This window comes from Tigriopus californicus, chromosome 8, assembly GCF_007210705.1.
Source record: "Tigriopus californicus strain San Diego chromosome 8, Tcal_SD_v2.1, whole genome shotgun sequence".
NCBI classification, from domain to species: domain Eukaryota; kingdom Metazoa; phylum Arthropoda; class Copepoda; order Harpacticoida; family Harpacticidae; genus Tigriopus; species Tigriopus californicus.
Window position 1 is genome coordinate 6,435,637 of NC_081447.1, and position 27,049 is coordinate 6,462,685.

Consider the following 27,049-nt stretch of genomic DNA (forward strand, 5'->3'; position numbering starts at 1 on the left):
GCGTTATGAAATAGTTGGACGTAATTTTGCGAAAATGTAGATGAATAGTGACAATTAGGGTGGGTTAGCGTGATTTTGGTTAGAAGCTGGGATTTATCTCGACTTTGCCAAGGCCTTTGACAAGGTAGATCATGGGCTTTTAGTTAACAGGCTCCATGAAATTGGGATTCAAGGCAGGGTTCTCAATTGGTTAAAAAGTTTCATTTCTGGTAGGAAGCAATTGGTTAAGGTTGAGGGATCCCTTAGTGACATACATGATGTCAAGTCAGGTGTTCCCCAGGGTTCGATCTTAGGGCCCCTCTTGTTTATAATATTCGTTGCCCCGCTTCAAAAGCTTAGTATCACTGCCAGTCTCTCTTCTTATGCTGACGATACAAAGTTAGTTTCTGGTAGGAATGGCCAAGATTCCAGTAGCCTTGCAAAGGACTTAAATCGAATCTACTCTTGGGTAACTGAGAGTAATATGGCCCTGAACGGAATGAAATTCCGCTCAATGACATTTGGGTCAAGTCCTTTAAATACTCCACTTGTAGATAATGGAGGTAAAGATATTGGGCAGGTCTCATCTATGAAAGATCTAGGTGTAGTCCTCCAAAATAATGGAAAGTTCGATGAGCATATCCAGCTGAAGGTGGGTAAGGCTTTTCAAATGTGTGGTTGGATATATCGCACGTTTAAGTCCAGAGATAGCATCACGATGCTAACTCTGTACAAGTCGATTGTCCAGCCACATCTTGAATACGCCTCACCCATTTGGGCTCCAATGAGTTCAGCAGGTTTGCCAAAGGTCGAGCAAGTCCAAAGATGTTTCACTAGGAACATCACAGGAATGAGAGAGCTCTCGTATTGGGAAAGGTTAGAACGGTTGGGATTGTACAGTACTCAGAGAAGGTACGAAAGGTATCTGATATTGTACGTTTTCAAAAGTATCCATGAGCTTTGTCCCAACCCAGGGTTTAGGGTCAATTCTAGTGACCGTAGAGGCTTAATGTGCGTTTTGAGAGCACCTTCAAGTCTTCGAGAATCCAGGCTAGTTCGAACAATGAAGTCCACATCTCTTCTTTCTCGGGCTCCTTCATTGTTTAATTTGCTTCCCTCTGATATTCGTAGGGAATACGTAGGCCTTGTTGATCCGGTAGCATCTTTCAAGTCAGACTTGGACAAATTTTTAGATAGCATTCCAGATCAACCCTACATTCAAGGATTAGCTCGGTCTGCCAACTCAAATTCGTTGGTAGACCAAATATCATATAAAAATTGAAAGGTAATAAATAGACGAATTATAATCTTTCATTTTAATAGTACTGGGGATTACATTCCCTGTAGCGGTTAGAAAAGCCGTGAAAAACCAAACCAGAAAAAAAAAAAAAAAAAAAGACATGATAACGGAGAATAAGCTGGATTGGCCTCACTGAGCTCGAAGTTGCCCTGGTTCGTCTCTCGGCCTTTGTTGTAAAATGTCAGTGTGACGTCTGGAACTTCAATCATATTTTCTCTAACCAAGATGAAAGAGTTGGGGTTAATGTGATACCCAAGATTCAAATATTGTTTAGGCAATGCCAAGCATTTGCCGGATCCAATTTCATTTTCATGCATAATTGAATTTGATTCAAAGCTGACGCAATACAATTTTCGAATCTGAGTCAGAACAGCCCCGGTGAGATTCCTACGGCATGGGTCCAAAAGATTTTGATGACCGCGCCGGAGTGTCGGTACCCGACAAGATTTGATAAGCCTAATAATGTGATATGATCTATCTTTACCTTTCATATTCTAATTTCATATATTTACACATTATTGTTGATATTCATTCATATATAAATAGAACTAAATCAGTTAATCAATCAATCAGCTAACATTCAGTTCAAACTGTTAACTATGCATATGATAAAAAATGTTATGCTAACAAAGAACAACATAATTTTCAAATTGGAGAATGATCCCCCCCTTTCCAAATTATTTCCATTTAACTTGTCCAAGTTAAAATGTTGATAGAAGAAATTATGGGCACGGGGCACGATATAAATTCTATGGAATTCTAAGACCAAACTTGAAGAGAGAAATGAACTAGATTCAAACTAGCTTAGTTCGTTTGAGCCAATCAATGATTAAATTGAAGATTTAAGTCTGTAGATTGACCTAGCCTTATTGTTGGGGCTACTCGTTAGATAAACTCTTTCTTCAAAAGAAGTAAGTGAGGCTGTGGAATCACACATTATACCCAAGTTAGCCAAGTATACATTAAGGATTTGACACCATTTTATCCAATTTCAGGATCGTGATTTTATCATCTGACAGTACATCATGGTGGACTGAGATGAAATGAAGAAACCAAGTCCACAAAAGCCCAACGAGTGACCAGATTTGACTGTTTTTGGAATTCCTACTTTATTTTCTCCGTCAATTCAGACTTGCTAATCTGGCACGCACGTTGTGTATAAGCCAGAAATCTGGTGGAAAATGACCCTCATCCAACTATGTTAACCTAATGTTGGTACTGGATGTATATTTCAACCGTTCTAAAATACTTTATGAACCCCCATCAATGAGCGTGTTTGGCAAGAATTAGTCACCTTCAGGGCCTCTTTGGGCTTTAAACGCACTTCTTCTCAGTCTCTGGCCCAACACGGACTAAATCACTGAAACCAGCTGGGCTTTGGGCCAGCGAGGGCGCGAGTCCGGCGAGTCGATGAACTCCGAGCCCGCCGGGACCCCCTAGAACAAAGCCCTCGTGCCTGGGATCAGTCTTTGGCCAGACATGGGCAGACCAGGGAGACAGCGAGCCAGCCCGTCAGTCGAGTGGTCCGTCGGTGGGTCTGAGCGGTCTGAGCGGGTTGGTGGGGTGGCCTATCCTGGTGTTGGTGGGCTGACTGGCCCAGGGTTTCGAGGCCGACCCAGTCAGAAGTCGCAGGCTCGGCTCGCAGACTGCGGCAACTGGCTGGACCCCAGAAGACAAGGAGATTAAAGGGGAGATCGAGGAGGAGAGGAGGAGGACCACGATCCAACCCATTCATCTCGCTCACGGACCTGGACACGCCGCAGCCGCGGTCTTCGTAAGCGCCCCGGCCCGCCCACTCATCTACGTCCTTCGCCGATCCGGAGTGTGGCCTTCAGTCTAGAGCGATGCGGCTCAGGCGGGCTCATCCTTGACGCTCTAGCCGCTGAGCCGTCCGCTCGGGCGTGTCTGGCATCCACCCCCACCCTAGGTCCGCACTGGTTTGAACCCCTCGCCCCAAGCAGGCGGGCGCTATGAACCCGCTATGAACCGCCAGCTTGTCGTTAGGAGCGTTTAAGATATTATTGGGTCATGATGGCTGATGCTTTGGCGTTGGGCGCCGCCCCCACGCCCACTTTGTGCCCCGTGTGCCAGCGAAGAGTGGCCCCGCCCCTTTCGCACCATTTAGCCACTCACTCCAAAGAAGAAGTGGTGTCAGCTTTGTTGAATAGTAGTCTGGTGTCGACCCACTCACCCACCGTCCCTTTAGCCCCACCTCCGGCCCACGCCTCCAACTCGGGATTAACCGCCCAGCGTCTGGCTCCGTCCACGGTGGCCTCACACACTGGTGGTTTACTCGGTCCCCACACCCTGACCTCTATGTTAGGGGCTGTGTCAGGGCCCGGGGGCCCGCTATTACTCCCCACGCCCAATGGTGGAATGTCCACAGGCTTGCCGGGCGGACAGCCCAATGGGCCTGCATCCTTGTTCTTACCCCCGATGATGGGCATGATGCAGGTGGTCAACTCCCCGTGCCTGATTCCCCAACCCGGCGGGCCGCCTATTTTAGTGAATATGCCCAGTTACGTGTACCCTAATATGATGGGAGGCATGTTCAATCCCTTAGGTCAGGGCTTTATGGGGGGTAACGGGCACCCTACCTTAACGTCGGTTCCCGCCAGTATGGCGATCGATCCGTTGGCCTCGCATATTCCTGTGTCGTCCATGCTGGGTCCGCCTCTCTCCACTGTGGCCTCGAGCGGTGTGACTGCTTATTCGGCGGCTCCCACTCGCCCGCCGTTGCGACCCTCCGTCTCAGTGCCAATCGTGTCGGCCCCGAGTTCCACCCGGAGAACGCATCACAATCTAAATCCCAGTTCAGCCGGCCAAGTCACCGACCCTGTTACCATTCCGCGCTCGGTCCCGTCCCATGTGTCACCTTCTCAGACTACGGTACGCCCAGACTCTCCAAGTCCTACCCCATCGTTACCTGACGAGCGGGATACTTCTCCTTCCCCGCCCCGACCAGTGTCCGCCCGGCGATCACCCGAGCATCGCAGTTTGTCCCCACCATCCTTGGTAGTAGTTCCGGTCACATCGAGCGGCTCCAAGTATTTGTCCGCTTCCAGTCAACCGAATCGCGTGCCCACGGTCCAAGATACGCTATTATCTCGAGCATTGAGTGAGGATGAGGCCAATCCTTTGCTTCCGATTGAACCTACCACAGCATTACCTCTCAACCGTGAATCACGGACCCCAACCATGAGCGGTGGTAAGCGGGCTGCCCAAGCTTCAACCAGTGATGGCATGTTTGGTTTTACTCAGTACGCCGTGGACAGTCCCTATCCTGCAGCTTCGCTGAACTTTTCTTCCATGTTGCTGGACGGGGTGCCTGTGTCTCAAAGCTCTGTCCTACGTGGCTCGTCTCCCATGACCTCTGCAGCGTCCACATCATCCGTTTTGACGGCTTCACCCACACCTCAACCAAGAGAGGTGGTGGCGGGTCCGGTCATCAAGTCTGAACTTTCCGATTCTGGTCAAAGTAGTAGCTATAACGTGTGTACGGTGGAGACGGTCAGTGATTTGGCCAATGCCCTCAAGTATGACGATGTCCAGATTGTAGTGCCCAACGAGTTGCTAGAAACGAATGATTTCAAGTCTTTCATATCCACCTTGAACTCGATCCCGGCTCACGATTCGCCGGGATCGTCAGGTCATCATTTTGAACACATGAAGTCGGATCCAGATTGCGCCGCCCCTCCTAATACGCCAAATCAGACACGTCCTCCCTCAGTCACATCAGCGGAATTGAACGCATCGGTGCCTCCGGCCTCGCCTAAACCTTGTAGTAGTAAAGATGTGCTTGATTCACTGGACAGAGGTGTGGAAAGCATTCTCCCCAATAATCTCGAAGAATCCGACGACGAGATCACGCTGCAGGATTTGGTCGCCATGGAAACTCTGGACGATGCAGATGACGTGGGCGATGATGATCAATTCTTCACCTTATCTTCAAGTACAAATCCTTTGGAGCCTTTCATGAACTCGATACTACAAGTGCCAGAGGGTCTCCGTTCCTTAAACTCGTGTGAGAAGTGCGGACAAAAGTTCTCCTCTTCATTTGAGTATCGAGAACATGTGGAAAGGTGTCAGGTCAAGACCATGCCGAACAAAGGCGTGGGCAAGAAGAGTTCCAAGAGCTCAGCTAAAACCAAAGTTAGATCCAACCCCCTTCCTCCTACTCAACTACCGCCAACGTCATCATCGTCATCGTTATCACCAACATCGGCGTCATCCCATTCTATCCCTTCCACTTCCAAGAGTTCTCAATCTCAATCAATGCAAACCTCTTCTCAAGAGGAAGCCGTTGCCGAAGATGCTCAAACTGAGAGCTTCTCGGCCTCGGAGCCCCCCGTTTCGCAGCTAGATCCCGATGTAGCTGAATCGGACTCCAAAGTCGATCTGCTTTCTTTAGCGCAAATTAAGATGGAAATCAAGACTGAGGTTAAGACTGAGATGCTCTCGGCGTCCCAGTCGGTTTTGGGTGGCACGGGCCAACACTGGAAGTGCAACGAGTGCAAAGTGGTCTTTGAGACCGGTCCTCAATTGCTCGAGCATCTGGATCTCGTTCGCCGCAGTGATCACAAGTGCATGGTGTGTCATCTGATTTTTGAAGATCGTCGCACTCAGGTGCTACACAAAAAGAAATTTCACAGTGCTGCTCCCAGTATTAAAACTGAACCATTAGTCGGAACAGTCCTAGACATCGTGCCCAATGAAAATGGCGAATACATCTGTGAAAAGTGTGACCGTGCCTTCAAAGACAAGGATCTCATCATCAAGCATCTTCAATGCCACGAAGAAGAGAAACCTTTCGAATGCCTCGAGTGTGGAAAGAAGTTTGGTAAACCCTCTCTGCTTCGAGATCACCGCAAGCGACATTTCGAGGTGGGTCAATTCGAATGTGGCTACTGTAAAAAGCGTTTCTACACGCCCAACAAGCTACGCGAACATATCAGGATTCACACGGGCGAGGCTCCTTTGACTTGCAACGTATGTGGGAAAGGCTTCCGTCGCCACAGCAACCTCTCCGAGCACAAACGCATTCATATGGAGAACCGCCCCGTGAAACCCCCCAAAGAGTTGTTCTGTCATTGCGGGAAAGTGTTCAAGACCCAACGGGATTTGGACTGGCACCAAGAAGGCGAGCATGATCGTAAGCCGAAGAAGTGCTCCTATTGCGGCGAGGTTTTCGTTCACGGCTCCAGCTTGACGCGTCATATTCGTCTTAAGCACGAGTCCAACTTCTTGCCACAGGACCGGAAATCGTCGTTGTACGCTGAATGCCCGCATTGCAATTTGACCTTCTACAAGACCAGTATCAACAAGCATATCCGCATCAAACACCAGTTACAAAAGGCCTTCCAATGTGAAATCTGCAAGAAATCCTTTGTGACCAAATGCAACTTGGAGAACCACATGTGGCAGCACAAAGGTATCCGATCTCGTCCTTTTAAGTGTCACTTGTGTAAGAAGGCCTACTTGCGACAGAACCTACTGGATGTGCACATGAGGTCTCATCGTGGGATCAAGCCTTTTGTGTGCAACGAGTGTGGTCTTCAGTTTGGGAACAAATCCAACTGGCAGCGACATGTGTCCGAGCATTCGGGGACGAGAAACTACGAATGTCCTCATTGTCAGAAGCGCTTCTCTCGAGGATACTACCTGACAGATCATCTGAAAGTGCACACGGGTGAGAAACCGTACATCTGTGGCATATGCGGCAAAACTGCGGCCACGCGCAGCAACTACAATTCTCATCTACGGACTCACATCACGCGAGAGCCTGTGAATTCCGAGGTCTAGATCCCAAAGTTTTCTACTTCTTGTACGCATTCTATTCTCTCTTATATTTCCCGCCTTATCAAATATTTATCCCGTGAAAATCGCATCACTAACGCCTCTTTCGATCTTACGATTGAACTCTTGTATCCATGGCTTCAAACAGATAATGACCATCGTTACTTCGTTGGCTTCAATTGTGTACCCTGTCCATGGCTTTTCCGGCTCTCTTAGATATTTTTGGTTGTGTGTTTAATTGTTCCATACACTAGATGTTGATGGTTTTATCAATATTCGACATCAACCATGATAGTACCAATATTTTTTGTTCTTAGTACCCAATTACCAAGCTTGGCTATTGTCAAATACTATTATTAAGCATCCCGAACCATAAACTTCTTTACATGTGAGTGATAAAGCCTATCTCTCTTGCAGGTTTTGTAAATATACATATGCGATGTAACCATCAATAATAGTAATAATAATAATAATAATAGCTCCTCTCAAATTCATTTCATCCTCCACATTCTGCCAAGAATACATGCCTGACAATTCGAAAGCCCTTGGCGCTTATCGTCTGCGCTCAAAGGCCATTTCTCGGCATTCTCTGTCATGATCGAGGCACAAGTTCAAAGCTCGTTCCTTTGGCTCACTCCCTTGCCAACCATAGAGCAGAACAAAAAGCAAGGAATAGGGAGCTCCTCTAGATGGAACAGAACACAAATAAATTCCTTCAGTCTTGAGGTGTGCGTTCGTTACGTTCCCCGTTCCGTTTGTTCCATTTGTTCCAATTCTTCCCACCCGCTTCTCCATCCCTTTCCTGAGGAGGAGATGCTCGCTTTCTGAAAACAAAAAAGCGTTAGAGCCCTAGAACTTTTTATACCTCGCTCCTCCTACTGTTTTATGATACTTTTCCGAGTTCTCGGTTGTGGAGGAAGGTACTAGTCTCTTAGTACATGTGAACACCCGCCAAGGCACACCAAACGTCATCTGGCTGTTGTTGGTTCCAACCTGTGCGGAGCTTGTGTGAAAAAATGAGACTTTCTCATATTCATCACGTAAGCCAATCGACTTTTCGCATGGGTTTGAGAAATCAAAGTTGTTCCATCTATCTGTTGCATGATTCAGGACGAATGGGCACGACATGCGGCGCAAACGCCTGAAACCGATGCTATGGTAAGCAATTAAGGTTCCTTAGATTAGATAGCGAGCAAAAGGTCAATAGTTAGCCCATTCCAACTAAAAGCCTCGGGGTCTTTTGACAACAGCTCAGCTTCGCACAAAAATAGTAGTACAGCCGTTAGTCTCTTGATGATTCCGATCGAGTGTACATACTCCGTCATCATGAGCAATTCGATTGAAGAAAACGAGTACTCATGGAATCATACTTATTATAAGCCTGGACATCTCGCCGATCGATCTTGTTTCACTTTCAAGGATTAAGAAACACGAACAACTTTTACGCTCCAAACCTCCAAGACTGAATCTTCGTCGAGAATTTGAACATTGCGGCCAATCTTAAGTGAGGGCACATAGCTATTCCAAATGATTGGGATGGAACGATCCCCCCCCCCTCTCTCCCCCCAAGTGAATAAATTTCCAGGTCCCTGACTAGAATATGAGACAGATCTGAGTATGATGGTGATCAAAAGAAGCTCTCGTGAGTCTCAGTCTCTGATTAAAAAATGCCGTGATGGTCGCCAGAGATTGATCTTCGTTCTCGTGATTCCCTCTCAAGGGCTCGATTCTTTTAGACCCTCTTCCATTGAAGCGATCTTAAAGCAGTTCAAACTCTGAATTTCCAAGCCGGATTAGTGTAGATTACAGCGAATGCCATCAAGCCATGGCTTGGTACCTTCAATTTGTCGTAGTCGTCCCATGCGAGGCCGAATGTCGTCAAGTTTCAGATCCGAGGTAGCCCATCGGCAAGTCCACTCGGAGATCTTGTGATTGTTCTCAGAGTTACAGTTTCAGGTGTCCATCACCATCAGCTCGTTACAAGACAACCATGGGGCTCAGAATGATCCAATAACCACCACCGCCAGCTCCTCCAACGATGAGTACGGATCGGATCGCTTGCCCCCGTTGGCGCTTGGATTGAGCGGTAATTAATGATTCCCAAAGTGAACCCGTCTCCTTTGTCAGGTGGTCAGATTTTCACTTTACTCATGTATTTCATTAGAGCCCAATCCCTCGAGTAAGATTTCAAGATCTCGTCACTCAAATCGACTCCGATCCAAAAGTCCGGCCTCCACCGGTTACTCACTTCCCAATAAAGGTTTGGAAGGTACGCCTCAAGGGCAGGTCTACGCAGAGTAGGAAATGATCGAGTTTACGTGCGTATGTTTTTAGCCCACAATCGGTTCCACTATAATTGCTGTGATCAGGGCAAAGGCCCGTCGCAAGAGGATGTAAAGGCCAAAAGTTTGGATAACATTGCTCGAAGAAGACGAGCCCGAATTAATTATCGAACAACCACACCCGAACCCGACCCATTATCTAGTAAGTACCGATTCAATTTTGAGGGAGGGAAGAAAAGCTGTTCGTTAGGTGGATGTGACCGGGAACGTTAACGTACATCCAATTTACGGAATGATCTCTTTTGGGAGTCTGGTCGGCATGACGACCACACAGAGAGAATACTGACATCAAGTGGGAGCATCAAGGAACAAGCGACCATTCCCAGCCCCACATGGACTTAAAACGTAGGATTTGACCAGTGTTTGGGTTGACTTTTGGTGCCTCCAGAGTTAGTTATCCATTGATTAAGTCTTATTGGTAAGGACACCAATCTGTTTGGTTCGTTTCAGGAAACGCATTGATCGGGAACGGAGGCAGTGGTCCATATCGAAGAAATAGCTCAAGTAAGCAATTACATTAAGCGATTCAAAAGCGAAAGATTGAGATTATAATTGAAAGCATAAATTTCAAGCCATGATGCTCAGAGATCAAGTCTCGACTTATCTTAACGAGCATCCTGACTTCTTGGAGAAGTACGTCCTCAACCACGTGTCTAAAGAAACGGTAGGGGATTGGTGGTCCAAGCTGAAATCCAAATCCAATGGGAGCAAAGGCCAACCTTTACGCCGAGTGTCAATCAACTTCTTGGAAGAAATCACCGACAAGCTCCGCACGCAGGAAGATAAAGTTACCAAAGAGAACCTTCTCTTCGAATTAACCTCAAATGTGGCCAAAGTGATTGGAGCCGAGAAGTTCCATGTGTACTGCGTGAACGAGGAAACGCAAGAACTTAGACGCTATGGGATCGACAATGACCTTAATGGCAGGTAAGGAGTGTTAGCCGTTTAGCCCAACCGGTGGTTCGATACCCACAATCTCGATGATCGGATTCTCTCGTTGTCAGTGAGTCTGTGCAGAAAATTGGATCGGGGACCACAATGGCTGCCCACGTGGCCAAAACACATCAGACATTGCGAGGGACCACATCCCTGAGCGATCCTCGATTTCCACATGGGATTCAAGACTTCGACGAGGACTATCATGTTTTGGTTGTCCCTGTCAGAGACCTCGATTACGATCAATCCGTGATGGCGGTGATCGAGTTTGTCCGTGAGGCATCTGAAGCTGGGTTCGAAGCCAGTGACGAAGATATTGTGGAATCGTACTTAGCTTGGGGCAAGATCGCCTTGAGTCATGGCGATATTTGTTCCAATTCCGTCAAACAGAGAAAACTTCAATCGTTCTTACTCACCGTTGTCAAGTATGAGTCCCAAACCATAGCACCATTTTTCTGCAACACATGTCTAACAACTTGACAACCTTTTGCTCATACAGGTCAATCTTCACAGAAATGATTAGTATGGATTCATTAATCATCAAAATCATGAATTTCGCCCAACATTTAGTGGCCGCCGATCGAGCGTCACTGTTCCTCGTCGATTCGAAAACCAATCAACTTTACGCACGGATCTTTGATATTCACAAGCAAGACAGCAGCGATGCATTGGACACCCTTGATCATTCTACCAATAAAGACGACAATGACATTGCCAGAGAAATTAGGTGAGCAGCGATTGTTCTTCTACGTTGGCATTGACGTACAACTGATAATTGAATGCTCTTGTTCCATGTCCCAGATTCCCCGTGGGAGTGGGGATCGCTGGTTATGTGGCAGAAACTGGAGAGACTTTATGCGTGACTGAAGCATACAACGACCCACGATTCAATAAAAGCATCGACGAGCAAACTGGCTACCACACCCGAAATATCCTTTGTATGCCCATTTCTATTCGAGGACAAGTGATTGGTGTCGTTCAGATGGTCAATAAAATGGATGGCAACTTTACAAAGGTATATTACTGTTAGTGGTGTAAAACGTTTTTTTTGCTTTTGTCTTGAAGATGGTTTAAAGAGCATTAGACTCGCAAAGCCTCCTCTGACAAGCTTGGAGAAATGAGAGGTTACTTTCCTTAATATGGTAACTTTACAAAATGATAATGTTTCATTCATACTGGGAAGTCAGGTCGAATGACGTTTCAAATTTGTGATATGCTAATAATCCATTCTCAGGAGGATGAAGAGAGCTTTCGGTTCTTCTCGATATATTGTGGCTTAGCTCTTCATCATGCGAAATTGTACGACAAAATTCGTCGATCCGAGCAAAAATATAAAGTGGCATTGGAAGTGCTCTCCTACCATAATGGATCATCTGCACTGGAAGTCGAGACCATCATTCAGGAGCCGATTCCTTTGCAAGATCCCCTCATTTCCAGGTATTCAAAGAGGGATATGCTGATATTCATTCTATTCCATTCATTGGGTTCCTTTTTCGTACCGTTCCTAATGTTTGCCATCTTGCTTTTACAGCCAAATGTAAGTAAGGTTGTGATGTAGTTTGACAAAACTGTTGTACAAAAATCGGACTAAATAGTTCATCTCAATCACTCTTGAACCCAAATTTTCCCACCCACTCGAACTTCCACGAACGAACACCAACTAGAAGTGCTAGAAGTGGCTGCCTTGTTCCAATTTCATGGCACGAAATCTGTTTTGTATCTTCCCAGTTTCACGTTCTACGCTTTGAATATGGACGATATGGAGAAGGTTCGCAAAGCCCTTTTCATGTTCATTGATCTCTTCGGATTGGAACGTTTCGAATACGAGACCCTTGTGCGATTCATCATCACGGTCAAAAAGAACTACCGCCAAGTAGCCTACCACAATTGGGCCCATGGGTTCCACGTGGCGAACAGTATCTACAGCATACTCAAAGCTTCCACGGGGGTCTTCAAGCCACTTGAAGTGAGAAATTTCCATTTCATTTGAGCGTTGTTTTTTTTTTTTTTTAATCGTTCCTTTGAATTTGATAATGGTCTACTATTCAGTGCTTGGCCATGTTCATCGGAGCCATTTGTCATGATTTGGACCATCGAGGGTTCAACAACAAGTTCATGATCGATGTGGGATCACCTTTGGCGGCTATTTATTCCACCTCAACCATGGAACATCATCATTTCAATATGACCGTGAACATTCTGAACCAGGTAAGGAACCTCTTTAGACGTTAAGTGCAAGAAATGTGTCCCTGAATCGTCTTTTCTTTGTAGGAAAATCATAACATATTTGCAAAATTAAACCCTGACGAGTACAAGCAAGTTTTAGGAAACATTAAACATTGTATCCTGGCCACAGATTTGGCCTTGTTCTTCCCCAACAAGGCCAGGTTGACCAATATTCTCAAAGACGATGCGTTTTCTTGGGATCTACCAGATCACAGGTGAGTGAAATGTAATTTTGGCTTAAATAATTAATGCTATATTAAATTCAAAAACAGCACGAGAACAGAGTTGACCAAGACGATAACTCAGCCAATTATGCCAAAAATGTTTCCTACAAGGCTAACCACAAATCAGGTTGAATTGAAGAACTAAAGATGAAGATTTAAGTAGCAAAAGAACACTTACTTTCAAACCGAAGTTATACAAGTTCTTTTATTCGAAAGCATAAGATGGCAAGATCAAATGTCGAATGCAACGTATCCTTGAAGTAATTTCCTACTCCAAGCTAGAACTGCTATGGTTAGGAGCGCTCCAAATATTATAATGGAACATTTTGGAGCTAAACCTTGAAATAGTTTGTTTTGACTGGAGAACATGGGACGAATAATTCCCATTGTAAAGGAATCACCACTTTGTTATTAATTATATTGATAGACTACGAAAAAATGGAAGTTAATAAATAAATACGGTAGTTGTTAATTTGACTGACGACATGATACATTTACTATAGTCCTAGTTTAGGATTGACAGTACATGACAAGTCTTTATGAACATTCTAGCACGTGCTATTTTTGGTTGCTTACTCTTAAAACAGAATAAGTGACATTGATTTGCAATTCTTGCCCATGAATCTACTCTACTCTGCTACTACTACTACTATTTAAAGACTTCTCGCGCAATCCGTGTGTATGACTGGATCCGATTTGAATTCCTCCTCCAAACCTTGGTTTATGCAAGAGCAGACCACGAAGTTCGTTTATCAGGAATTTCATGAACAAGTACTACTTCCTTTTTTACCTCAACAATGTCAATATTAACCCATGGCTGGTCAATCACATTTTCATTGTACAGGGTGTTTCGAAAGTAATGGACCTCCTCCAGTTTTCAATCGTCCTAAGTAAGTATTATGGTTGGCTCACAAACTAAAGGTCAACGTTACTTATCAAAATAAGACGCTTTAAGATTGATATTTTTCAGACCAGACCTCTTAAAAGAAGTTGGTCACAAGCTAGGTCTAAGGGAATTGACCAACAGTGCATCACTCTTTGGAAGCCCAGAAATGTTTCCAATGAAGTCTAGCGGGTTTTCTTGGATCACTGTGCAAAAGGTGGCCAAGCCAAGCAAGGTCTAGAAGTTACCCTTTGCTACAAATTTCGAACCTCTTGAAAAACACCTCGAAACATCATCCGTGTGTGCCTTAAAATTTGAATTACTCGATGAGCAGGAAAAAAAGAAGAACTAAAAGATGTTTATGACAGAAACACGAACATACTTAACCATTACGTTGATTGTCATGATTGTTCATCCAATGTATTTCAATGAACTTCGAGTGGTCCATTTCTTTCGAAACACCCATTATTACATTATGAGATTGGAAAGCCATCTGTATAAAACTGTTTGATACACCAACCGAGATCAAATGTATCGTAGCCATTCCATTTCCGTTTTGAAATACGATTATATGTGGCGGCTAACATTTTAGGATGCTTGTACAAAGTCTCTCTATGACTGGCAGCGACCTCTGTTCAGCCGCCAAACCTTGGGATGCCCAAGCATTGACAGCGGAGGTCATTTACCAGGAGTTCTACGAGCAAGTACGGCCATGCATAGCACGCCTATCGTCCGCACTAATCAAACTACTCACACTCATGTCAATGGGTTTCCCCCAATCTATGAACCATAAATGTACCAAAAATGTTCAACTTAAAATATTTCCGGAGATTCCAACACGTTCAGTCGGTATTCATCTGTGTTCATTCATTTGAACACTAGTCTGTCGCGTCCTTGGCTCCTCTCAACTTGATAGTTGGCTCGCCCAATCAATGAAACCTTGTCGCCCCGTTCGGTTTGGCAACCCTCCTCGTTATGATTCCACTTTATATTTGTAATAAGAAACCAGATACAGATCAATTCTTCTCAATGTTAGGGAGTAAAAAAGCACTTGATGTTAATTTGGATTTCATGTTAAAGAATGATCGTCGAGGCACTCGTGATGACCGCCAGTGACTTGTGCTCGAGCTCCAAGCCTTGGGATCTTCAACTCGCCACGGTCACTGTGATTTACGAGGAGTTTTATAGTCAGGTAGATGCGCCCTTTTGTACATATGAAACCAAGAATAGACCTTTTGGCACCCACATTGTCCGTTGATCATCACTTTTGAAGCACCCATTACAGGGAGATCGGGAGAAACGGGAAGGTCGGGTTCCTGTCCCAATTATGAACCGAAAGTATGAGGACCAGCAATCGTTACATCAAGTGAGTACTAATTGCACACAGAAAAGCAGAAATAAAACGTGAAATGAGTTAATGATTCGTCAAGTGTTTACTTAGAATTCACAACCCCAATTCTCACCACTGTCAGTCAGTCACCCATGAAAAAGATGGTAATTTTATCTTGTTCCTGATGGGTTCATGGTCATGACACGATTACGAACTTGACATTTTAGGGTGACGTTGAAAAGAGTTTGGGTTGGAGACCGATTCCTTTGTTCGACAGAGAACACGCGAAAGAAGTGGCCTCGATGCAGGTGATTCAAGTGCACCGCTAGAACTAGGCATTTCAGATTCATAGTAGTTAGACAAGGGCACTTGGAACATCCCCGAACAAACACTGAGCAAATGTACTTTCTGCCCTAGCCACAATGTTGTTGAATCAATTGTATTGTCTTAGATCTAACATTTCCTATGCTTTTAAATGGTCACTTTGAAAATTCAGTTGATTCCAAAAGGCACAATTGATAGACGTTGAACTTGCTATTTGTCTTTCATTCCTTCAAATGTTTTTGTCTTCAGGTTGGCTTTATCGGTGGAATTTGCTTGCCTTGCTATGACCTGTTGGTTAAAGTTTTACCTAACACGGCTCCCATGCAAGAGCAATGTACTTATAACCTCAATGTGTGGAAATCCAAGGCTGAAGAGCGAAAGAACCAACTGGAGGCCAAGGAAGAGAATCCGGAAGAAAATAAGGAAAAAGTGGAGGAATCAACGAAAGAGGAATGAATATTTTTTAACTTCATTTCAACCCTGTTTGAAACCAAGGTTTAACAATCAACCCTCTCCAGTACCTCCTTTGGTCGCAATAAAGTTCTTGAATGTCGTAATAGCAAAATGTAGACTTGTTTCGAACACGAATTTTGTTATTCATATCAATAAAAATAGGTTCGAATAAAAAAAAAAGCGAATTAAATTTTTCATATCGAGTACACAGCAAGGTGATGGAAATACTTGCGCCTTCTCTCACGTTTCATTTGTCCGTTTAATTAGTTTCCATGGGTTTATCTGCCGTCTCTCCGGCAGATTTGGCGGTTTCTTCTTCGGATTTCGTCTTGTCTTCCTCCGAGATTGGCAGCTTTCGTGGTCCGTAGAGCAAAAGGTAAGCCGTATGCCAATCTCCTGAAATGTGATCAAAAGATTTCTGAGGTCCGTTTGAGATTAAATCTTGCTGAAGCAATCCCTCTCACCTCCACCAGAGAGTTTTAGAACATCGTCAACATGAATCGGTCGAATGTCGTCATCGTTACACTCCATCCAAGTGTCCCCTTTCTGTTTGACCCAAGCCACATAATGGCCTGAATTTGAAGATCTGCCTTTGTGAGTAAGAACTGCCTGCAACTCATAATATCCCGAGTTGTTGGATCCAGGATCCTCCGAGAAATCATAAGGTTCGCAAGCCATATCTTCCGATTCCTCCCGGCCCTTTTTCAGAGACGCTTCTTTGCCCAGACCCTTCTTCTTGTCTCCTTCAAGAACAATCTTGTCCTCATAGTCCTGCACGATTGAGGGAGTGATGGCTTATGATGGAATTGAGCAAAGATATTTCATTCAAATTTACCTTGAACTTTTTCCGCATGGGAACAAGCTTCTGCTGGAGCTCCTCAGAGCATAATTCAAAGGTGTCGAGCAACAAGGGAAACTTGATATCCTTCAGGATCTTGGCATTCACGGCGTCCCTTTGCTTGTATTGAAATCGCACCATCTGTACGGTCAGGTATCCGGGTAAGCGCGACACTTTCAGGGTTTTCACGTATTCAGCGTCGCGATCCAAAAACGTCGAGTGTTTATTCATGCTTTCTTGCAGACGCTAAAAGTATTTACAAACCCACACCATGAGCAGTCAGTCTGGTTTGAGGTACCCAGTCACACACGGAAACTCACGTTTTTCAGACCTGAGGCCAAGAACTTGACATCTTTGTCAATGTAGCAGTTATACTGGAGGAAACGCTCTTGCGATTTAGTCACGGGTTCATCTTCGGACTCGATGCACTTGATTTCCGTGTCGAAGACCAGTCCGAAATACTGATCAACGGCCGACCTTGAAGGCATGAAACCATTGGATTTGAGCTCAAAATAGCAAATCAGGCCAAGTATTAGTGCTGGGGCGAGTCTGGCAAATAACACGAGTCCAGCAGAGGACTTTTACTAGAGCCAGGTCAAATAAAATAACTCGTCTTGCGAAATTTAAAGAAAAACGATGGATTTTTTTTTGACGAGTCCTTTCTAAAAGACTCTAGTCCAGTCAATTTCTCCAAAATCGAGCAAAAAACTTGGGTGCACACGGACTCGAGTCTTGACTCACCCCAGCACTACAAGGTATAATGATTGAGGTCAACTTACGAAAATTTGGCATTATCTTCGCTTGGCAGTTTTTGCTTCACCATGTTCATGATCTCGACCCAGCACTCGTTGGCGTCTTGCTGCTGATAACCGCCATGTTCGGATTTCTCGGCAAAATTGGGGAAAGCCCGATGCAAGACTTGAAGCAGAACCAAAGGTGGCAGGGTCTGGCCCTTGTCCATGGTATTCATGAGATCACGAAGCGATGCGGTAATGGATTGGGGATGGGTAGTCACGTCGCTATTGAAGCTCACACCTAAAGAACATATCCCACCAAGCTTGGTTAGTTCCCATGGAGGCCTTCAAATCCAATAAGGTTTATAATTTTTTCTCCTGTCTTCGTTTAAGAATGAAGACAACAAATGCCCAACAGGCTGGCCTAGAATGGCTATATGGCCAGGTGGGGTTCAAGCATACACATAAGTTTTTGTTACCGGCCCGTGAAATAGCCTTATCAAAGCTGAGCTTTGGAAAATTGAAGGAGTTTGAAGCAATATTAATTACAGTTGTTTCAATAATTCCGTATCCCATGGTGTAAGGCCGTAATTTGTGGCCAGCTATAAACTAATCCAAAATGGTGGACGGCCGGTCTCGAGCGCCGCATCGCTCAACGTTTAGGCAAGGCAAAATTTAAAACAGAACCAAATGATTACTTCTCATTGCTCGCATGGAGCTGTCAAGCCAGTTGAGACAACAAGTTTTGGAACTTAACCGCTGTCCACTGAATTTTCACTCCATGCTACTTCGCCTGGGTTAAAAACCGACCTAACGTTTTAGCCCAATTGGTCGAATTCAAAGCGGGTGCCGGACCCGCCTGAAAACGCTGTGGCTATGATCGTGACTCACTTTCGGAGTACTTATTGAGGGCGGTCTTGAACTCGGGCACGGTCTTGAGACATTGGACGGTGGCGTTCATGTAGCACGTGTTCCCCAAGTTCTGGAGCCCGGCCGGCATGGCCAAGGCCGACTGGATCTCGGACTCATCCATATCCTCCACGAACTTGGTCTTTTCCACGGGCTGCGTGGGAATATCCTCCTCCTTGGAGCCCATCAGCAAGAGGGTGGCCCCGTCCTTGAGGCCCTTGAGCACATTAGCGCCCCACGTGGTGTCGTCCTTGATGGTGGCACCCTTGAGCATGATCTTCTGGCGATGAGGCTCGACCCCGGTCAAGGCGAAGATCTGGGCCTTCAACACCAAAGGCTCCTCATCCGTATTGACCTGCACGTCCGGGAACAACTCCTTGCTCCATTTGACTTTGACTGCGAACAGAGATAGGGGGCGGATCAGCCGAGCGGGAGTGGGCGGGCTAAGATCTCAGAGAAGGGTGGATTACCTTGGAATTGCGGCATGATGAACGATGTCGACCCCTAACCAACAGGATGATGGATTGGTGGAATGAATGGGTCACTGGAAAGAACGGAAAAAGAACGAACTAACGACTGCCAGATTGACTGAATGAAGAATGACTTGCATTGGGAGCAAAACACACGGCCAGCGTGACGGATAGCCCAAGACCTAATTCAGTGCTCCTCATTGGGAAGCGGGAGAAAAGGGCATTAGTAAATCTCATGGGGACTTTGGGTTATCCTAACCAATGAATTTGTGCTTGGCTTTCGGTCTAGCGATTCATGGGTGATTGTGTGGGCTCGTGGAAGTGACAATGTTAAGAGGCCTAGGCCACATAATTGAATACTTGAGCCACCTGAGCCACTCTCACCGGCATGACATGTTGACGAAACCTCTCAGGCAGAAAGATGCTTTGAGGGAGTTCGTAAATCAAAACGCAGATATAAATACTATTGGACCCACCCATAGAAACAAACTGTATGGGCTAGGCAATAAGAGGGAAGTGAATTTGAAACCTATGGAAGCCGAAAATTTGTTGGAAAATAGCAGAATGCCATTGGCTCGGAATCAGTCCACTTATTTTCATTAACCCCAGCCATTATCGGGCCCACATCCAGGGAGTCTGCGTCTGGGCCTGAGATAACCCGAGGCATATTATTGATGAGATCAAGATTTTTTCCTAATTATCCGCGGGTCTTAGCCCAAAAATAAAAAAAGCACAGCGAAGTTGGCAATAACTTTTTGTAAATAAAAGTGATTTGTTGTTGTCAGCGACCAAATAGGGAAAGAACCATTACTTAGGAAAACTTTAACTCGTTGGAAACGATTACTTTTTTACAGTAAAATGTCGCTATGCATAGTGAGTTTTGGCTTTTCAAACCATCAGGAGTGTGCAATCAAATCAACCAATGTTATTTTCTAAAAGGTGATGTTTTAGATTGGCCTATAATTGCTATAATTCCTTAGCTAAGCAATGAGGGATAGCATTTTGCTCTAAATCTGGTATCAAGTGTACTCTAAACATTTGCTGAACACTTTTATGTAGTACTAAAAGAATTGATTATCAGTATAACAGTACTTTTTAAAGATGGGAATGGTTTCTTTATTGCCCCCTTCTTGCACTAAGCCAGGCATAGCTCTTGTAAGGTCTGTGGTCCTTAGCTACTTTAGGACCTTACTCTAACTAGGTTAAAGAATGGAAAAATCAATCCATATTCTCATCAAAATCCACATCAGTGTGGCCTGTGGCCTGTAGCCTATCCCAAGAATCCTTAATTGAAACAAAGATCAACACGACAATTTAAACTTTTTGATCCTCAAATTGTAATCTAGAGATGAGGGGAAAATGTAATTGTATATTTTGCACATTTAATGCAATAATTGGCTAAACTGCACATTTTTGCAATTTTCCCATTTTAGTAATTTTGTTTGCATATTTCAAATGATTTGGGGGACAGAGTATATCAAATCAACTAAGAAGATGCCAGCACCTATTCTTGGGGGTCATGGGCGGACTGTTCATAACAGAAGAGGAATTTCAAGACCAAAGTTAAGTCACATTATTCATAAATATTTATTTTTAAGGTTTCAATAACTGAGTTGCAGAAATTTAGGATCCAGCCAAATAGTCTAGAAGCGGCTTTTCTGGCTAAAAAAATCTTTTCCCTGCATGTAAATAATAAAAAAATATGGCTCATAAAAAAGTTTTTAAATTGGCGTAAACACAATATTTCAAATATTTCAAATCCGTTGAATTGACGGACCTGATTACCTTACTGAGTTGAGTTGTGCTGCTTGAGATAGGACATACAGACCCCAAGGCCTCAAGCAAAAAGCTGTATAAAACTTTGCTAGAAGACGTTCAGGCAGTGCACTACCTCCTAATCAGATGCATGCCAGCTGAGGGGTGGTTTATCAATTCTTTTTTCTCCAATCAAATGCCCAATCAGGAGGCACCCCAATGCTCAAATGTCTTCTAGGAAGGTTTGAAAAAGCTTTCCTCTCCAGTCCTGGCGAGCTCCATGGATAACAGGAACCAGATCAGCCAGATACAATCAGGTCAGTTGAATTAGCAACTTTAAACTTCAAATGCAGGCTTGTCGGTAAGTAATTGATATGCCTTAAATGAAATGTAAGTCAAGGTTTCTATGTTTTGATTCAAAACTATGGCATTCATAATCTAGGCCATGGTAGTGCTAAAAAGCAAAAGAAAAAATCAAGTCCCAGTTGCCTGAGATTACTCAAACTCCCCATGACAATTGTTTTAGCGCTGGCAGTAGAAAATAATGGAAGAGCTGAAACCCCTCAAAGCCATTCCTCATTGCGGCTTACTTTTTGAAGAGAACAACAGCTGTTACTCTTTTAAAAATAAAAAAAATGAAACTGATAAAATATGCTACATGAAATGCATATTTTTGCCATTTTGGTGCGTATATCAATTATTTTTGCACATTTTATGGCGGAAAATTTTGCATACTTCCCCTATCTCTAGTATTCAACATAATTTGTATTGTATATGTCGGACGACCGACCGCTCGGCTTATGAAACAGTACAATGGATGGTCTCCTGGGAATTGATCACAAACTCGGTTTATTGTATTGTTTAGCCAACCAAGTGGTCGGTCGTCCGACATCCAGTGTCTAGAAATCCATGGCCTAACCAATCTTGACTGAATTTATGTCCGCATTGTGGAATGCTACAACCATTTTTTGGGCACAGCCTCTCAATATTCTTGGGTAATTCTAGAATTTTCACGCAACTACAGTTACCAACAATTGCGAGTTTTGTCCAAGTGGAAGTTCATATCCTATTTGTAGATATTTGTTCACTTCCGTGAATAGCCAACCCGACCACTAAGGCTCGCATTTTTGGCTGTACATAAGCCCCCGACCGGCATGACTCATTGATTTGACAGACTCACTCAACCTCGTCTAATGTAGACAACCTTTCATTGTTGCAATCCTACCTGGTCATCTTTCTGTCTGAGGCCCCTCATCAAGAATCGATTTATCTTATAGGACGTCCCTTTTGCATTGACCACACCCTCACTGTCCGATTGATCGAGGTGCTCGTGAATCCCGACTCCCGACTCCCGACTCCAGAATCCTTCAACCACTCTGACAATCATGGATCCGCGCGTGAAATCCTTGAAGATCAAAACGGGCGTGGTGAAGCGCTGCGGCAAGGAGAAGCTCAGTTACCGCCAAGAGGCCGATCAGCAAAAGGACAAAGTCGAGCAGATGAAGAAAGAAGGCCGCGACGACGCCGAGGTCAAGAAGATGATTGAGGTCATGCAGGAGAGTCTCATGATGATCCCGGATTGCCACCGGCGATTGGAAAAGGCCTACGCCGAACTGCAGGCCTTGGTACAGGGCGAAATGAAAGACCTGACCGAAACCGAGGAGTATCGGTCCGCCCAACAGGTCTTGACCGAGGCCGAAGAGCAACTCAAAGTGGCCTAGAATGAACGACATGGCCTTTCTTCGTGGGCTTTTAAAATTTTGGCCACGTGTCTTAACCGCATTTTAATTCATCGCGCTTAACTCTGTTTTCAACATGTAACCGTACTTCCGATTGAAGGGCACACCCGCGCAGCCCGCTTCTCCGAGATCGATATTAATCAAACACATTGACCATCTACATCACAATGGGGGGTTGATTTATTTCGGGCACCATTAAAAAATCACTGAAGTGGCCATGGAGTAAACCCTCCACTTAACGCATTATCTTTCGGTAACAAAATAAAAAAAAGCTAACAATTAAAGATATCGATTGTGTGTGTGTGTGTGCACGTATCAAAGGCCGATAAACCACCATCCCAGGGAGGTCGTCGTTCCCACCGTGATCTCGGTATCAGATCGACATGCTGGCCGCGGGAGGTCGGGTTTTCAAGTAGACAAATACCACCAGGAACAAAAAGGCCACCCCCAGGATGGGCAAGGCCACTGTGAAAGCCTTTTCTTTATTCTCCTGGAATTCCTTCTTCCGTTCCTTTTTCTCCCGGGCACTTTCCTTCACCTTTCCTTTGAGTTGGCGCATCTTATTGGAATTGGGATTGATCCGTGGCGCCGAAGGGAGGGTTCAGATGTCTGAAAGTAAGATGTTGGAGTCAAGTCTTGATCTTAGACCCAAAGGTTAATCAAATTCTCACAGACCTCACCGCAAAGACCAACGTGCTCCACTCAAGTTATCACAGGTAGACGTGTACTGATGACTGAACCCTGGCTTGCTTGCTCTGGCTTATTTCCTTCTCTTTGGGCTTCAGGAACCTACAACCTACGTGGCCAAGATATGCTGCATCCTATCAAGAACACTTGACACATACATTGTGACACACATACACTCACAATTTGTGTTCATGCACAAGAACCGGAGGATTGTGCAAATATCTTTCGTACAAGATAATCAATGTGTATATATCTAGGCCACACTTGCGATCGTGGTATTCTGGAGGTGGGCATGAATTTGATTATGAGTCCATCATTTGCCAGCCTTCTCTTACCAGGTACTAGGTTTTGACAACGCTCTTGTTAGCTTTGAGAGCCTGGTCTCTGTCCGAAGAGATGACTTATGCTAATGTGACATGCTAATGCAGATTTTGAATATCTATTTGAAATACGATAGCATCCATCCTGACGATACTCTTGAAATTTCTTAGGTTGACGTGTTATTTTTGTACCAATGAGAGGCTTTTGCTAGTTTTTCTTCTTGTACGTTAGATGGCGGTTGAATGCGACGCTTTGACGAGCCGAAGTCGAGGTTAGGTGTGAGACGCTCTCTTTTGGATGGAACGTGTTTTGAAGTGAGAAAGGCTCAATTCCTATCGTAAGATGGATTAGTTGCAATCAATCCCAAATTTGATTGATTCTGTTTTTTTAGATTTCCTTATGCTGTCGTCTTAATAGGTGATTGAGACGCCACGGATCCACATGCATTGAGTGAAGGTACATCCATCACAATTTCGTATGGTCACATTTGCCTGGATGGCATTTCCCAAATTACTGGCAACTTTTAGCATTGCAATGCAGGGGAACCGCCTGCCTGCTCGGGTGCATTACATATCAGATGATTCGATAATGCCAGGGACACACATGCTACATACAGCCAGCTTCAGTATGTAGTTGGAGAACCCACCCATATATGAGAGAGCTCACTATGTAGTAAGCTGGCTGGCTGGCTGAAGATTGGTGAACAGAAAGGGATCGAAAGATCGTTTCCGCATCATTTACTACTCGCAACTCCTCCGGCTTCATTCACCTTAGTGGTGCTCAACCAATACGACAAATACGACTCGCACGAAGTGAGTTGAACATATCGAACACTTCGACTGGTGTTCAATTGTTCATTCAGCTCACCTAGTTTGCTTGGCTGGTTGACTGGTTGGTTGGGTGGTTGGTTAGGGCATTGGATTTGCATAATGTGGCTTAATGTTTCCAGCCCATTGTTTTCAAAAGTCGAAACAAAAATATTCTGGCAGTTGCCTTCCTCTTTTTCTCTCTCTCTCTTGAGCATCGAAATGGGATCCAAGTTGGTTTTACCTCATCAAGTTTTATCTCTTAATTTGCATCGCAAATCTTGAATACATCAAGATGTTACTGGTTGACTTGATTCGTTTGTGTATTCTTCGTTGTCTAGTTGGTCCAATCATGTTCCTGACTGTGGAAGACGTTGGTGGGAGGAGTCATGATCTGTATGGCAGTCATATTTCCATATCGTTCTCCTTCGCTGCATGAAGCTCCTTTCCATCTAGCCAATGGGTGTCCAGCAATATCATAAAGAACTATTTCTGCCTCTTGGAAAGCCCGCTCTGACTGTTGTTCCCCTCTGATCCAACGCCAAGGACTGGTTGGCCTTCGAGCTGGTTGGTTCATTCTTGCTCTGCTATCGCTGGGTTATGAATCTGAATGCAGGGAAGGGTCGCTTGTCCATGATATCCCGACTGCCAACAACAACAACAACAACAGCAGCAGCCACGACACCACCACCACCACGTATGATGGCACAATATTCAGGCCTTCGCTCTCTCCGTCGTCTTTCCCTAAGAGAAGACTAACGGGGAGAGCCTTCGTGAGCCAGGAACTTGGCACGCTGTCCAAGGCGCCAAGATCTGAGCTTTCCATTTCCAGATATGAATATGGTATCGACTTCCCCCTTGCGATTCATCCCATCCATCGTGGGTCCATCCTGCCCAGTTGGCCTGATTTTCCCTGGGCTGATCGAGCCTGGAACCGTATCTTGGTCTTGGTCTTCGTCTGTTTGTGGTTCTTGGTCTTGACTCTGGAACTGCTTTGGTAGCCACAGCGGAGAAGAATAGAGAAGGGGAAGACAGAGACTGAGAAAGAAGGAGAGAAAGAGAGAGAGAGAGAGAGAGCTCGAAGGACTCGGGTTCCCTGTGATCGTTGGGAACATGGCTTGCGTTCATGCCAAATGGGAAAACTTGGCTTGCAAGCGCTGCTGATCATTCAGAAAAATGGATCTCAATCCCAAAATATCCACTAGGCACTATTATGGGAACTTGATAGCAATAGACCAAATGGGTTACAAAATAGCGCAGTTATGAACTCGGGGGAGAGTGGTCCGTTGGTTGTGTCTTATGTGCCAGGTCTCTCAATCAGCTTGGTTTCACCAAGTCAGTCATAACTTTCTTTTCATCTTTTGCCTCTTGGCCACCACTGCCACCAATACCCGGGGAACCAGGCAGAGCGTGGTCACTTCCCCCAGACTGTTATAGCAGTTATTCTTCCAATTTCTTCCTCGACAAGACTCATCTTTGGCCATATCCTCCTCCTCCTCCTCCTTCTTCTTCTTCTTCTCCGCCTTCTCCGCCTTCTCCGAGTCCCCTTCTACCAATGTCCATAGAGCTCATCTCATCGAGAAGGAGTGGTGTTCCTGGCAGGATGAGGGGCACCATGCCCAACGCCCGCCACTCCATGGTCTTGTCCTCATCCTCCAACGTACCAGTCAAGACGACGACTCCTCAACCCGAGTCCACTACCAACAGATAGGACCTCGACCAGCAAGAAATGAGAGAATAGAAAAGATAACCTCCTCGTTCTATCCCCCCCCTCCTCCTTGCTCCTTCTTCTTCTTCCTCCTCATTCTTGTTCTCGTTCCTTCTCATCCAAGCAGATCAAACAAAAAGGGAAGGGCGTTTGCCTTCCAGAACGCTTATATCAAATATGGCAAGAGTGCTTTGCTTGCGTTCCACACGCATGGCCATGCACCGAAATGATGTTCCAACATCCAACAAAGTTTGCTGCTACTCCTTTTGAAAGCCAACTTATTCTTCCCTTCATGCTCTTACTTGAGTATGCATGCACTTACGTGGGTGAGTCAAGTCAGTCAGAGGGTGTCTGAGTGAGTGAGTGAGTGGATGAGTGGATGAGCCGAAGAGTTTGGCTGCTGCTAACTACCGTTAGTAGAATGGCAAGGCGTATACCAAAGTATTTCTCTCCGTCAAACTCGCTTCTTCGTTCCATATTGGAATCGGAGCTTCAGATTCCTTTTCTCGATGCTTACTTGGATGGATCATATGGAATAGGATCTGCATCTGTTGGCGGATGCCAATCTATCTTTGGTTGCAAATATCTGGTCCTAATTTGACTGGGCTCATATTCTTCCCTGGCCTTTGGTTGGATAGATGAGAGTACATTCGGGATACTTAACACGATTGCTAGTTCTTCATTCTTGGTTAGTATTGGGACCAAAATGGTCTGCGTGTATTCAATGCTTTGGGTAGCTATGATTGGCGAGCCTCTCAAGAGAGACGCTATACTCGACCAACATCCTGTCTTCCACAAACATTTTGTGCCAGTACACGCAGTATACTACAGAGACAAAATGGATGAGTAATACAGGGAGACTCAAAGCATCTTCTTCCATGGCCTCAATCAACACGAATCTTAGTTCTTGGAATGTAAATTATGAGGCTCTACTGGCGTAATCTTATGCTGTAACCTCCATTTTATTGCGAATGTTCAAATGATCAATATCAAGAGACCCAATTTGAACGCTACATTTACAGCAAATATATGCATCCATCCTGTGGTAATGTACCCCTTCATACTTAATTGTATTATGGGTTTCTTGAGTAAACCTGGCTTGGCGGTTCTTCCTTGTGCCGTATGATAGCTAATTGCTCTTATTTTGGGTGAACTAATTGAGTTTCCCCCGAATTGTGTATGTACCCATACGCACGCGATATCCTGCGGTTACACCTACGAGCAGATCCACCATCACCACCACCACCAACCACCACCAATACCATCACTTCTACCATCAAGACTCTCGG

General features: G+C 45.0%; 4 protein-coding genes and 1 long non-coding RNA gene across 10 annotated transcripts; 3 read left to right on the forward strand and 2 right to left on the reverse strand.

Moving 5' to 3' along the window:
* The first annotated feature begins 2,834 nt into the window (after positions 1 to 2,834).
* LOC131885891 (uncharacterized) lies at positions 2,835 to 7,555 on the forward strand. The gene has a single exon (XM_059234078.1). It carries the CDS (start codon positions 3,308 to 3,310, stop codon positions 7,079 to 7,081), a length of 3,774 nt encoding a protein of 1,257 aa, XP_059090061.1. The 5' UTR covers positions 2,835 to 3,307; the 3' UTR covers positions 7,082 to 7,555.
* Positions 7,556 to 8,076: 521 nt separating this feature from the next.
* LOC131885892 (probable 3',5'-cyclic phosphodiesterase pde-5) lies at positions 8,077 to 15,897 on the forward strand. 6 transcript variants are annotated; one of them, XR_009373883.1, is made up of 18 exons: positions 8,363 to 8,971; positions 9,032 to 9,161; positions 9,240 to 9,344; positions 9,410 to 9,559; positions 9,868 to 9,921; positions 9,990 to 10,344; positions 10,422 to 10,778; positions 10,853 to 11,080; positions 11,155 to 11,368; positions 11,588 to 11,790; positions 12,082 to 12,319; positions 12,403 to 12,561; positions 12,625 to 12,794; positions 14,767 to 14,878; positions 14,972 to 15,052; positions 15,128 to 15,180; positions 15,244 to 15,324; positions 15,590 to 15,640. XR_009373883.1 is itself a non-coding variant. In XM_059234081.1 (17 exons), the coding sequence occupies exons 1-17, from the start codon at positions 8,092 to 8,094 to the stop codon at positions 15,794 to 15,796; spliced, it is 2,853 nt and encodes a 950-aa protein (XP_059090064.1). In that variant the 5' UTR covers positions 8,077 to 8,091; the 3' UTR covers positions 15,797 to 15,897. The 6 variants fall into 6 exon arrangements, 5 of the variants coding, with proteins under 5 accessions (XP_059090064.1, XP_059090067.1, XP_059090063.1 ...); XM_059234081.1 differs by lacking the exons at positions 8,363 to 8,971; positions 15,128 to 15,180; positions 15,244 to 15,324 and adding exons at positions 8,077 to 8,115; positions 8,186 to 8,233 and having other exon boundaries at positions 9,026 to 9,161; positions 14,960 to 15,052; positions 15,590 to 15,897; XM_059234084.1 differs by lacking the exons at positions 14,767 to 14,878; positions 14,972 to 15,052; positions 15,128 to 15,180 and adding an exon at positions 14,279 to 14,390 and having other exon boundaries at positions 15,590 to 15,897.
* On the reverse strand, positions 15,892 to 18,903 carry LOC131885893 (ubiquitin carboxyl-terminal hydrolase 14-like). Its single transcript, XM_059234085.1, has 7 exons — positions 18,745 to 18,903; positions 18,257 to 18,670; positions 17,411 to 17,666; positions 16,952 to 17,108; positions 16,629 to 16,877; positions 16,258 to 16,564; positions 15,892 to 16,189 (listed from the first exon to the last, which is right to left on the reverse strand). The coding sequence occupies exons 1-7, from the start codon at positions 18,758 to 18,760 to the stop codon at positions 16,053 to 16,055; spliced, it is 1,536 nt and encodes a 511-aa protein (XP_059090068.1). The 5' UTR covers positions 18,761 to 18,903; the 3' UTR covers positions 15,892 to 16,052.
* A 2,764-nt stretch (positions 18,904 to 21,667) lies between these two features.
* On the forward strand, positions 21,668 to 22,760 carry LOC131885894 (tubulin-specific chaperone A-like). Its single transcript, XM_059234086.1, has one exon. It carries the CDS (start codon positions 21,885 to 21,887, stop codon positions 22,218 to 22,220), a length of 336 nt encoding a protein of 111 aa, XP_059090069.1. The 5' UTR covers positions 21,668 to 21,884; the 3' UTR covers positions 22,221 to 22,760.
* Positions 22,761 to 22,815: 55 nt separating this feature from the next.
* LOC131885895 (uncharacterized) lies at positions 22,816 to 23,359 on the reverse strand. Its single transcript, XR_009373884.1, has 3 exons — positions 23,106 to 23,359; positions 22,914 to 23,027; positions 22,816 to 22,847 (listed from the first exon to the last, which is right to left on the reverse strand). It is a non-coding gene; the product is annotated as an uncharacterized LOC131885895 (long non-coding RNA).
* Positions 23,360 to 27,049: the final 3,690 nt, after the last annotated feature.

Excerpts from the sequence above, each read along its gene's own strand:
- LOC131885891 (XM_059234078.1), top strand. The coding sequence starts at position 3,308 with ATGATGGCTGATGCTTTGGCGTTGGGCGCCGCCCCCACGCCCACTTTG.
- LOC131885892 (XM_059234080.1), top strand. The coding sequence starts at position 8,888 with ATGCCATCAAGCCATGGCTTGGTACCTTCAATTTGTCGTAGTCGTCCC. Across the intron at positions 9,345-9,409 it reads TCCCAATAAAGGTTTGGAAG|CCCACAATCGGTTCCACTAT; the intron begins GTACGCCTCAAG and ends GTATGTTTTTAG. Across the intron at positions 11,791-12,081 it reads CAAGATCCCCTCATTTCCAG|TTTCACGTTCTACGCTTTGA; the intron begins GTATTCAAAGAG and ends GTATCTTCCCAG.
- LOC131885893 (XM_059234085.1), bottom strand. Across the intron at positions 17,109-17,410 it reads GAAGATAATGCCAAATTTTC|GTCGGCCGTTGATCAGTATT; the intron begins GTAAGTTGACCT and ends CATGCCTTCAAG. Across the intron at positions 16,878-16,951 it reads TGGCCTCAGGTCTGAAAAAC|CGTCTGCAAGAAAGCATGAA; the intron begins GTGAGTTTCCGT and ends AAATACTTTTAG.
- LOC131885894 (XM_059234086.1), top strand. The coding sequence starts at position 21,885 with ATGGATCCGCGCGTGAAATCCTTGAAGATCAAAACGGGCGTGGTGAAG.